General features: G+C 34.9%; 1 protein-coding gene across 1 annotated transcript; it reads left to right on the plus strand.

Moving 5' to 3' along the window:
• The first annotated feature begins 872 nt into the window (after positions 1-872).
• Positions 873-8,425, plus strand: LOC110799600 (uncharacterized). The gene is made up of 14 exons (XM_056839811.1): positions 873-1,176; positions 1,264-2,465; positions 2,556-2,739; positions 2,839-5,747; positions 5,976-5,989; positions 6,173-6,332; positions 6,413-6,686; positions 6,766-6,853; positions 6,949-7,070; positions 7,173-7,251; positions 7,345-7,474; positions 7,566-7,723; positions 7,813-7,933; positions 8,025-8,425. The coding sequence occupies exons 1-14, from the start codon at positions 873-875 to the stop codon at positions 8,217-8,219; spliced, it is 5,940 nt and encodes a 1,979-aa protein (XP_056695789.1). The 3' UTR covers positions 8,220-8,425.
• Positions 8,426-12,689: the final 4,264 nt, after the last annotated feature.

Consider the following 12,689-nt stretch of genomic DNA (forward strand, 5'->3'; position numbering starts at 1 on the left):
ACAAGCACACTCATGTCTTATTTCAGTCGAAAATTTATAGTCAATATTATGTTCGTAGTGGAATAGGGACCATAAGTATTTCAGTGTTTAATTAGTGACTGAAATTTAGTTAGTAATAAAATTGTGACTGGAATTTGTGACAGAAAATTAACTGTAACTAATAAGTGACAGAAAATTAGTCAGTCCTTGTTTTTTGACTAACGCATTGCAACTGAAATCGTGTCTGTAGTTACATGGGGACTGGAATTGTTTTGTATCAAAATAGTGACTAAAAAGTATTTCTGTAATTATTTAGTGACTGAAATTTGAAACTGAAATTTTGTTGGTAATTAAATAGTGACTAAAATTATTTCGGTAAATAATTAGTAACCAACGTATGGTTGGTAGGTAATTTGTTACCAATTGTTGTGACTGAATGATAATCCGAAGTTAAATAGGGATCGAAAATACTTCCGTACCAAATTGGCGACTGGCACTTGTCCGGTAGTAATTTAGTAACCAATATTTGTACGGTTACAAAAATCCGTCGCTAAATGGTCATTTTCTTGTAGTGAATAGATTTTAATTCCGTGGAAAATAAAAAATAAAAAGCATCAAACTAAAATATTTTATTTAATTTAAATTGAAATTTTTGTTTAAAGAAAAAAGAAAAATCAAAAGGAAACACAATAAAATATTTATAGTAATTTAAATTAAAACATTCGTTCAAGTAGACAAGAAAAACAAAAAGGCATCAACATAACCATAAAAAAACTTTAAAGTAATTGTTTTTTAAAAAAGCACATTATTTAGTAAATAACTTACATTATTCACTCTCCGATATACTTCGTACAACACGTGAATTTTAATACGTGTAGTTTTAGATTTTTGTAATGGACGAGAACGAAGATCAATGTATGCAAGATCAAAGATCCATATGGAGGGATCAAAAGCGACGACAGAGAAAATCGCTCACCCCAGAACAAATAGATCGTCTAAATACCAAACGAAGACTCACTTATGCCTCTGAAAACGAATCAAATGCTATAGCATCCCCTGAGAGTCAACCCCAAAGGCCATGTTCAGAAGGGCCTATGATTGTTAACAACACTCCCAACACTTTGGGAGCTCGAAGGGCTATGGCAGACATCACTAATCGTGCCAATAATGTCACGACAGGATGTGAAAGACGTGAACGTAAGTAATCCGAACATAAAAGATTCATTTAAGTATGTAAAAATTACCACTTACCTAACTAATCAAAAACACGATTTGATAATGCAGTGCAACCTATTGATGAACTTCGTTTACTCGATACTCGGGCAAATCTAGAAAATCGATTTTTTAGCGTCGGTGAAGGTAGGGCAACAAATCTGACAATATCATACCCAACATCAAACTCAAGAGATATGCCCAATCGATTCTTTTGTGTTGGCGAGAGCAGTACAGCCAATGCACATATACCAGACCCTACTTCAGACGATGGAGACATGCCGCATTTTGTTGAGGCGGAGAATGAAATACGCATTCCGGGCCTATTATTCAATGTCGGTGAATGTCATGCAGTCGAAACCAACAACATATCAAACCCTATCTCTGATGATATAAGGGTTTGGACAGTAGGGAGAACTGGTTACAGAAATTGTGCAAGAAATTACCACGAGAGTCATGGGGTTCCTATATTCAGTTTGCCATCCATGAAAACATGTCCACATTGCCAGGCACGCCTTTTCCATTGTGAATCTACTGAACTATGTTGCTTAAGCGGGAAGGTTAACTTACCTGATTTTCCATTGTCCGCTGATATGCTTGATCTATATTCTGATCAATCGGAATATGGGACTCATTTTAGGCAAAATATTCGTAAATACAACCACGTATTTTCATTCACTTCAATGGGAGTTCATTTAGATGACGAACTAGCAAATGCACGTCAAGGCGTGTACACATTTCGTGCACAAGGTTCAATTTACCATCGCATTGGAGGTTTCTTACCTTTGAATGCAGAAGATCGTCCCCGGTTTCTTCAACTCTACATTTACGATACTGAGCATGAAAATGAAAATCGTGCAGCCGAGAACTCATCATTGCGGCTCGAAGTCATCGACAGAATCAAGAATATTTTGAATGCTCACAATCCTTTTGTCCACAATCTTCGTCATCTTGCTCAGCGTAGTGACTTAAATGATTGCAAATTTGTCATCAAAGAGCAACCTACAAATAAACATCAATACTCAATGCCGACAGCTTCCCAAGTAGCAGCAATTGTCGTTGGCGGTGATGACATTTCCAACTTGAAAGATAGGGATATCATGATAGAGTCAGTAACTGGGCAACTGAGTTATATCAAAGACACTGCCGGTTATTATGACCCATTGCAGTATCCTCTACTTTTTCCTTATGGTTCTTACGGCTGGGATTTAAACAGTCGAAGTTCCACTGGTAAAAAGTTGACATGCCGGGAATTCTATGCATACATGTTTCAGGTGCATATTTCTAATAACTCTTTTTAAGCCTTATCCTAAAAATTGTATACTTATACCTTTTCTGACCAAAACAAGTATTTTGTGATATAGATGCGTCAAAATCTTGATTCTCTAATCTTGAGAGGCGGTCGTCTACTCCAACAATTTGTTGTCGATAACTGTGTAAAAATGCAAGCCAATAATTTGAGGTGGATTGCACTCAACCAAGATAAGATACGTGCTGATTTATACAAGGGTTTAGAGGATTCTTTACATGCTGGAGAGCATAACACAGGTCCACATTTAATTAATTAAATTGATTATATTACACTCAATATAGTTCATACATTGTTTCACATGCAATAAGGTTTGTGTGTATAATGTCCATTTGCAGAAAATGTTGGACGACGGACCATACTACCATCTTCATTCGTAGGAAGTCCAAGAGATATGCACCAGAGGTATCAAGATGCCATGGCATTGGTTCATAAGTTCGGCAAGCCCGATTTATTTCTTACAATGACATGCAATCCGTCTTGGCCAGAGATACAATCAGAATTGTTGGCCGGACAAGTACCAAACGATCGTCCAGACCTGTTGACACGGGTTTTTCATGCTAAACTTGAAGAGTTGAAAAAGGATGTTTTAGAAAGGGGCATCCTCGGAACGGTTGTTGCTTATGTATATGTGATTGAATTCCAAAAGAGGGGTCTTCCGCATGTTCATATGTTATTGATTCTTGATCAGAATGACAAGCTAACCACTCCGGATGACTTTGACAAGATTGTGAGAGCAGTAATTCCCGATGAACAAGTGGAACCAAAATTGTATAAGGCAGTTCTTAAACACATGATTCATGGCCCATGTGGTGTTCTCAACCACAAATCCCCATGTATGAAACAAGGAAGTTGTAAGAAAGGATTCCCCAAGGAATTCTCCAATGATACAAAGCAAGGCAATGACTCATATCCTCTTTATCGACGTCCACAAGATCGTCCAGCAGTACCATTGCGTGAAAATTCACGAGTTCGTGTAGATAATCGGTGGGTAGTCCCATATAATCCATTTTTGCTCCTAAAATATGATTGCCACATAAATATTGAGATATGCAGCAGCATCAAGTGTGTCAAATATCTGTATAAGTACATCCATAAGGGTTCAGATAGAGTCTCTATGGAAGTTCATAACGGAGATGAGATTGCACAATATGTTGATGCACGGTGGATTTGTGCACCCGAAGCTATGTGGAAACTTTACAAATTTCCCATGACTAGAATGTGTCCTTCCGTAGACCGTTTGCAGCTTCATTTGCCAAACATGCATCAAGTGAGGTTTGAAGCGAACCAACCAATCTCAAGCGTGTTAGAGAACCCAAGAAACTCTAAGACGATGCTCACTGAATTTTTCAAGATGAATTCGATTGATCCAAATGCAAGGAGATATCTTTATCGAGAATTTCTAGAGCATTACAGGTGGTTATCGACTTCACGTGAATGGCAAAAGAGAAAAAGTTCACAACGGGTTTTGGGTCGATTGTATGTAGCTTCACCGTTGGAAGGAGAACGGTTTTATATGAGAATGTTACTCAATCATGTGAGGGGGCCTACGTCGTTTGAACATTTAAGAACGGTCAATGGTGTCATACACCCAACATTCAGGGCTGCAGCTGAAGCCCTCGGTCTAATCGAAAATGATGAAAGCATTCGTCAATGTCTTTCAGAGGCATGTTCGGTACGAATGCCAACTGCATTACGTCGATTATTTGCAACCATCTTGATATATTGTCAACCAACAGGATTGCGTTCACTGTGGGATGAGTTTTTCCCTTACATGGTTGAGGATTATCCAACTTCCAACACAACAAACAATTGTGTTTTTCTCACTAACAAACTTTTGCAAGACTTGGATAGGTTATTACGACCGCTAAGAAAAAAGATTTCTGACTACACGGAGTTACCAAGTTTACCTGAGAGTACTGATGACATAGACGAGCTTCCTTCTATCATAGAGGAGTACTTTTCTATTCCGGTTCCAGATGAGGATTTAGCATGTGTTGCCACTCTCAATAGTGACCAACAAATTGCATACGATACAATAATGAATGCTGTCATTTCAAAGGCTGGTTGTTCTTTCTTTGTTGATGGTCCTGGCGGCACCGGAAAAACATTTTTATACAGAGCCCTTCTTGCTACTGTAAAAAGTAGAGGCGAAATAGCTATTCCCACTGCAACATCTGGAATTGCAGCAACGTTGTTGCACCAGGGAAGAACATCACATTCAACTTTTCAGCTTCCACTTAATCCAGATAGCTCATCAACTTGCTCATTCACCAAACGTTCTAAAACTGCAATTCTCCTAAAAAATTCTTCCATTATCGTATGGGATGAGGCCCCAATGACACACAGATATCAATTTGAAGCTGTTGATCGGTCACTCAAGGATTTAATGGGGAACGACTTGCCGTTTGGGGGGAAAATTATTGTGTTCGGTGGTGATTTCAGACAGGTTTTACCGGTGGTTCGAAATGGAACTAGAGCTCAAATGATTGACGCATCTTTTGTCAGGTCCCCTATGTGGAGACACATTCGTATTTTGCATTTGAGAGAAAATATGAGATCAATTGATGATAACGGCTTTGCTAATTTCTTACTCTCTGTTGGGAACGGTAATGAACCTACTGTTTCAGATCAGATGATAAGGTTACCGACTGGCATGATTATACCAACAGTGGCAGATAGTTCGATCGAGGCTTTGATCGACCAGGTCTTTCCAAGTTTAAGTGAGCACGTTGGTGATGGAAATTTTATAGTTGAAAGGGCAATCATCACACCTCTAAACGAAGACGCTGATAGGATAAATAATAAGGTTGTCGAAAAGTTTCTCGGAGAAGGAAAAACGTACTATTCGTTTGACTCTGTTCCTGAAGATAAGAGAAATTTGTATCAACAAGAGTTTTTGAATTCGATTTCTGCGTCGGGATTACCTCCTCATGCTCTCACCCTGAAACCTGGGGTACCTTTAATGCTTTTGAGAAATATTGATCCTAAAAATGGTCTTTGCAATGGAACACGGTTGCTTTGCCATTCATTAAAGGAAAATTTCATTGATGCTGAGATATTAACCGGACATTCTAGGGGAAACAGAGTGTTTTTGCCAAGAATTCCCTTGAAAACTGCTGAAGATATAAAATTGCCATTCGAGATGGTCAGAAAGCAATTTCCTGTGAAGTTGAGTTTTGCCTTGACTATCAACAAGTCTCAGGGACAAACTATTCCACATGTTGGCATATACCTCCCTGATCATGTATTTAGCCACGGCCAGCTATATGTGGCATTATCACGAGGAATTTCAGAAAACACGACAAAGATCGTGATAGAAAAGGGAAAGGTCCAAGGCTGTGAAGGCATATTCACTAAAAATATTGTGTACAAAGAAGTTTTGTTGTCTTATGATTAGAGATACGAAACTAGAGTATTATTTTGTATTTCCCAGTTTTGTAATAAACGTTATTGTACTCTTGACACTGAGTAGTGTGTTACGTCAGCGTTAGCCGTATTTTTTCCAATGAATTTTATAATATATCGGACGAATTGAGGGATGTGATTTTTATATATCGGAGTAATTAAATTTATTCATGTACATAGCTTTCATATCATGTGATATCCATATTCATACATTGTGAATATCGGTTTATGTAATTCTAATTTTATTCTGAACTAACTTTACAGGATGACAGAGTACCATTATCCAACTTTTGAACATTTATATCCTAGCGGGGTACAACGATATGATGTACGAGCCCGACTAATTCGTAATTATGATATTTTCAACTACAACCACAAAGGAACAACTAAGAAAGCATGGAAAATGCTTTTTGTCGATGTTGAGGTAAATGACCATACACTTCATTCAATTTTTTCATTGAATCTGAACTATATCATAACTTTTACATGTGTTTTCTTTTGTAGGGTGAGGGCATAAAGTGCAATATTTACGAGCCCGCAATTGAAAAGTTTATAGGACGGTTTCAAGAGGGATTCATTTATATACTCCTTGCTGTACAAGTGATATTTGCTGAAGGGAAAAACAAAATTGTCCCCAATTGGAAACAGATGATCATTAAAGAAGAAACAAATGTGATACGTGAAGAGGAGGATGACATTTCCATACCTTCATTCCACTATAATTTGGTTCATTTGAACAGATTAAGTTGTCACATCGACTGTACCAGTAGAGTTTATGGTACTTTTGTTGGCCTTTTTTCAATATATAGTTATCATGCATATGTCGTTTATTAATTGAAACATTGATGATCTTCTAGATGCAATGGGATTGGTCCTATACGTTTCACCAATTGAGAATATTGGTGTAGATTCATTCAAGCGAGACGTGGCAATAATGGATACAACGTAAGTCCCCTACATTATTAAAATGTTAATTACTTATCGAATTTGCCTATATTTCGATAAATTTGTCTTAATATTGTTTTACTTTCTACTTGCAGCTGGACTGTTATTAAATTAACACTTTGGAATGCTTTTGCGCACGTTCTTGATGAAAATCTTAATCATGTTGAGATTTGTCCAATCATTGTAGCATGTGGTCTGCATGTCAAGAGCTTCTATGGTACATCATTCAAATTAAATTATATAGTAAAGTCTTTTTAATATGTAGTTCAAAGTATAATATTCATATGTGATAATATTTCTAATTGATAATTACAAACAGGTACATATCTTTCCACGGGATACTACACTAGGATTTATGTTAACCCAGTTAATGAAAAAACAACATCCTTATCTACATGGTATGCACAATTTCGCATAACCTTAATATTGTTTTAATATTAATGTACAACATAACCTTAAGTATTATGCTCACAAGTTTTTTTCACGTACAGGTATACATCGGAAAAACTGGCAAGGATAAGGAGAGATTGGTTTCGTTCATCGACTTTTTCGCTAAAGTCATCGATTGATATTTCTAATACTCCCCGTATCCGATTATCTCAATTTCCAACTGTGAGAAATGTATTGTTTCTAACCTTGAAGTTTGAGTGTTGTCAATATATTAAATACGATATTATGTACTTAATTGTCTAACTTTGTTTTTTTTTTGTAGGTACAATACTGTCGAGTTGCCGCATATGCATGTCGTGTTGATGATGTTAATAACGTCATTTATGAAGCATGCAATCGTTGCCTAAAAAAGGTTGCCATTTTTCAAGGACTATTAAAATGTCAATCTTGCAATATCAACAACACTGTAACTATCCCAAGGTAACTATCTAAATCTCTATTATACTTAAACACACATTATATATTGGTAAATATCTATAATAGTATTTTTTTTTAATTTCTTCTTATAGGTTGCTGCTTCGACTTACCATATTTGATAAAAGTGGTAATTTGAAAGTCACGATATTACACGATCTTGCACAATACCTTTTAGGTTGTTTAGCTACTGAAGTAAAATCAGTACTTCAACAGGTTTCAATCTAATACTCTAACAACATGATTTTTTAATATAATTAACTCATGTTGTTTTTACATCTCAATATATTTTTTAACGTTCATGCAGCCTAACGGACGTAATCGAGTGATGGAAAAAGTATTTGCATGTTTCGGAAACAGAGCTTTTTCATGGGTGCTACATCCACCAACTGGAGCTTTTAATCCTGAACATTCGTATACGGTTGGTTATGTGTTACATATCGATTGGGCGGAGGAGTGCATGTGGTTAAACAAATATATTGCGAGCAAAAGAAGAAAGTGATACTCGCTATTTTGTATGTTTAATAACTATAAGTTTAGTACTTCAAATTTGGTTTTTCGATGGGATGTGTTAGTTGTATCAAAATAATGTTAAGTTTTTTAAATAGCTTTAATTGGTCATAAGATTCGATCATTCGTCATGTAAAGCTACGAGTATTATATGACCTCAATATCACAAAATATGGACTTTGCGAATGATTTTTAGTGCCAATTTTTTTTAAAATTCCGCACGCAAGAAATATTAGGCACAATAAAATTTCTAAAATGCACGCACGCATCGCGTGCATAAAATACTAGTTAACATAAATTAGAACACACAATAGCTAGAAAGAAGTGAAAAACATGAAAACGGTTAAGCCGAACTAACCCAACTCAAGAAAACCATCGCATATGACATACTTTGTACCTAAGCTACTTCAACACCTTGGTTGACAGAGGGTGTCTGATCCTCCGACACTTCGACATGAAACCCAAATACATAGTGGCCTTGTATGATTATGGAAGACGAAGGTAATCATAAACTAAATACAATAAAATCCTGAAACAAAACCAACACATAAGGGCTTGTTCGACACCATTTATGTTATTTTGTTTTTAACTTTTAAAAATCGGAAACTGATTTTAGATTTAGTTTTAAAAATTTTAAAAACTAAAACAAAACTTTCATATTCTGACTAAAAAGTATTTATTTATCAATTTTTATTTTGACCTACCCCACCATCATCCTACCGTCTCTCATACAATCAACCGTCAACCCCAGCGTCTGTCTCACAAGTCACAACCACTGGCCCGCTCGATCCCCACCCTTTATCCCCTTCCAGCAACCACAACCATTGGTAGTAAGATCTTAAAAGATGTGTTGCCGACATCGCGATGACGCCGATCAAATTGATCATAACACCTTTTGTTAATGGGTATTCTATATTAGTAAATCCTTCTTCATCATCTGCAGTCAGTGGTTTCCACTTCTAGTTTCCCTTTCCCAAGCCTAGAAGCAGGGCCGATCCTGGCATTTAATGGGCCCTAGGAAAAAAATGAGATATGGGCCCCCTTCGTAATAAATACTCGTAAAATTTTAAGTTTCAAAATCTATTTGACAGATAATTTCATTAAAAAATACGCATGATTTTGTTATAAAATCTTCTTTCTACTACTTTTGTTATAATAAAGAGGAGTGATTTTTTTTATTCTTTATGTATGTGTTTCACGGAGAGTAATTAAGAATGTGAACGAAATTGATAGTAGATCGTGCAATAAGAGTATGGCAAAGTTGTTTTTACTATGTAACATGATTTTAAAAGTAAACTTCATAGATATTCATTTTAGGTTTTATTTATTTATTATAAGCTGATTTAATTTGTTGAATTAAAGATGACAAACAACCTAAAAAATCAAATTACATAAAACTATAAAAAAAATAATGTACAGGAGAAAGACTTAAACATATGAAACATGAAAAGAAAAAAACGAAAGGAAATGAGTACTTCCTATTATTAGGGAAAGAATATCTAAAAACAACTCCTGTATTTGCCCCCCCCCCCCCCCCAAAAAAAACATAGCTCATGTACTAAAAAATTTAAAAAGAAGGAAAAGGGGAGTGGTTACTTTGTAAGACATAGAAATAAGTAAAAAAAAAAGGAAGAATCTCGGAAAATGATAGCAAGAGGAATTGATCCCATGTCATTTGCATCCATGTTACAACCATTACCGCTGGAATACCCATGTTTCTGTTAACTCTTATTGCGTCATTTTTTATTAATGTTAAATAACTGGGGTCCGAATCATTTTAGGGCCCCTTTCGGCCCTGGGTTCTAGGTCGTCGCACCCCTCGCCTATGCCTAGAGCCGGGCCTCCCTAGAAGTAGACCTTCTCCATGGTTCAACTTGAACAAATACAAAATGCACATACCTCAGAAAATTCTTAGCACACCCATTAATTACAAAAGGGGGAAATTAAGGTTCATATTGGACAAATTTAGATTCAACTACCCAATTGTTGAAGAACACTTGGCATATACTAACAATTTAATGCTACCTTCGTCTGTATTTAGTTATCATGTTACTAACGTGATAATAGCATGGGATGAAGGGTGCAACTTGTTTGTTGCATTTGCGAAGAATCATCAATTCATCATACCTTGGATAAAAACAGGCAGAAGTAGCGAAGCATAATCCGATAGCAGGCAACCCTGAACGAAGAAAATCAACAAAGAATAAGATAAAATTCTGGAATAAATACCAAAGCAAATCAAAAATAGGAGGAGGAGCAGTTTACGTGGGTGGGTTTTCATTTGTTTTTGAGTTTTGGATAGGAGGAGCAGTTTACGTGGGTTTGATTGAATTTGGCGGGAGTGCGTGACATTGCTGGATTAGAGTTTTAAAGGCCTCACAATTGCCACTGACTTTTTTTTATTATTATATAGGATTTCATTAGCGTTTCATAACTTGTTCTTTTTATTTTATTGTGTTATTTTTCTTGTTACTTTTTATTTATCCTTTGTTCTTTTGATTGCGTTCTTTTTCTTGTTTTTATACATGTTAACCTATTATTTTTTCAGATATTATTAATAATGTGCTTGATAATTCATAACAGAATGATGAAAATGATGATTCCGAATCATATGTTATTTGTGGGACAAAGTACTTGACTTGTTCTTTTAGTCTCTATATTTGTTCTTTTAGTCTTTTCATTTGTTCTTTTTATAATACTACGTTAAAAGAACAAAATACAAACACGTGCACGGTTCTCATTATGCACTCTTTAACAAATTTTCCTTTCTCCTTCTCTGTTCTTCAATTATTTGATTCTACTTCCTGTTTGTTCGTTTTCTAATTTTCAGCAATTATATATATAATAATTGTACTCATGAATCATAACCATTAGTCATTTTAGAAATACATTTTAGAGAGAGAAAGAAGAGATGATTTATATTCACTCAACATAAGAGAGATTTTTTGAGAGAGAAAGAGTGAGATGGTGAGTGATAGAGTAAAAAAAACATTTTCTCCTTATTCTCTCTCTAAAATTCATTCTAAATGTTTCTTGTTCGTTCAAAATGAGTGAATTTAAAAAAAACACTAGTTCAATTTGGTTAGTTTTCGAAGCAAGAGAACCTCTGGAGAGCGTGATATTTTCCGAGGATTGAGATCAGTTTTTGAAGATTTATTAAAAGATATTGATGTTCCTGATAAATGTTGATCAAGTGATTAAGGTACGTTTCCTTGTTCTTTCTCTAATGTTCTTTTCAAGTTGTTATGTTCTTTTCACAAACTTACTTTTACTGTGTCATCAATATAGTTTGTTCTTTTAAATCAACATAGTTTGTTCTTTTATATCAACGTACATAGATTGTTAAAAAAAGAACATATAATGGTTTGAAAAGAACAAATAACACTTAAAAAAGAACATAAAAAGAACATAGTCTGATTTGTGGTAAAAGAACAAAATTACTTTTAAAAAAAATATAGATTTAGTTTTAAGTGCATCAAAAAATCTTCGTTTTGTCTTTTTAATTAGAACATAAAATCGTTTGAATAGAACAAATAACACTTAATAAAAGAACATAGATCTGATGCGTGGGACAAGAACAAAAATACATTTAAATAAAAATAATAGATCTAGTATTAGGTGCATCAAAATATCGTCGTTTTCGTCTTTTTAATTAGAACACTAAGTGGTTTGAAAGGTTAGAAATAATTTATGGGATGAAGAATTAGGGCCGTGATAATCATTGTCCTTAAAGTAATATTAGCCCCCACTATTTCTTGCTATGGGTTACCGGCTAAGATACTTGCAAGATTTCCCTAAACTGAGATTAATTGTAGCAAAGCAATAATCTCAATATGAACGTAGAAGCAGTTTTTGAGATAGAGAGGAAGAGAATAAGATAGAGATTAATGAGAACAATTAGTAATATAAATAGCCAGAGAAACTGGCTTGAAACAACGTAAGTGTTCAAAATAAGATTAAGAGGAAGTTAATTAACCGCTAATTACGTGATAAACCCAAAAACGTAATTAAAGTTTAACTAATACTCTTAATATATAGTAATATTAATAGCCTACCACAAGCACTCCCAAGCCCAAAGCACACACTAGCCCAACTAGTAGGCCCACTTCTATTCAAACATAAGAGGTGGTCTACTAATATAAACAACTATTTAGTTCTTCATTCTATCAATGTGGGACAATTTCCAACAACAAAAACTCACCATTCTTAAAGACTACTCTAACATGAAAACAACAAATACAACTATTAAAAGAACATAGATTTGTTGTTCTTTTCGTCCCTTTCATTCTGTTCTTTTGTTTGATAAGGAAAAAGAAAATGTTATTCTTTTTCATGTGTTTTGTTCTTTTTTCTTTTTTGTTGTCGTTTTTTTTATTTTTTTTATTTTGAGTTTTTGTTATTTTCTTTTGATTTTGTTCTTTGTATTTTATAAGAAAGTTGTGTTCTTTTTAACTTTTTTACT

The sequence above is a fragment of the Spinacia oleracea genome, chromosome 3 (genome assembly GCF_020520425.1).
Source record: "Spinacia oleracea cultivar Varoflay chromosome 3, BTI_SOV_V1, whole genome shotgun sequence".
In the NCBI taxonomy this organism is placed as follows: domain Eukaryota; kingdom Viridiplantae; phylum Streptophyta; class Magnoliopsida; order Caryophyllales; family Amaranthaceae; genus Spinacia; species Spinacia oleracea.

Coding starts and splice junctions, on each gene's coding strand:
- LOC110799600 (XM_056839811.1), top strand. CDS start 873: ATGGACGAGAACGAAGATCAATGTATGCAAGATCAAAGATCCATATGG. Junction 7,071..7,172: donor GCATGTCAAGAGCTTCTATG/GTACATCATTCA, acceptor AATTACAAACAG/GTACATATCTTTCCACGGGA. Junction 7,475..7,565: donor AATTTCCAACTGTGAGAAAT/GTATTGTTTCTA, acceptor TTTTTTTTGTAG/GTACAATACTGTCGAGTTGC.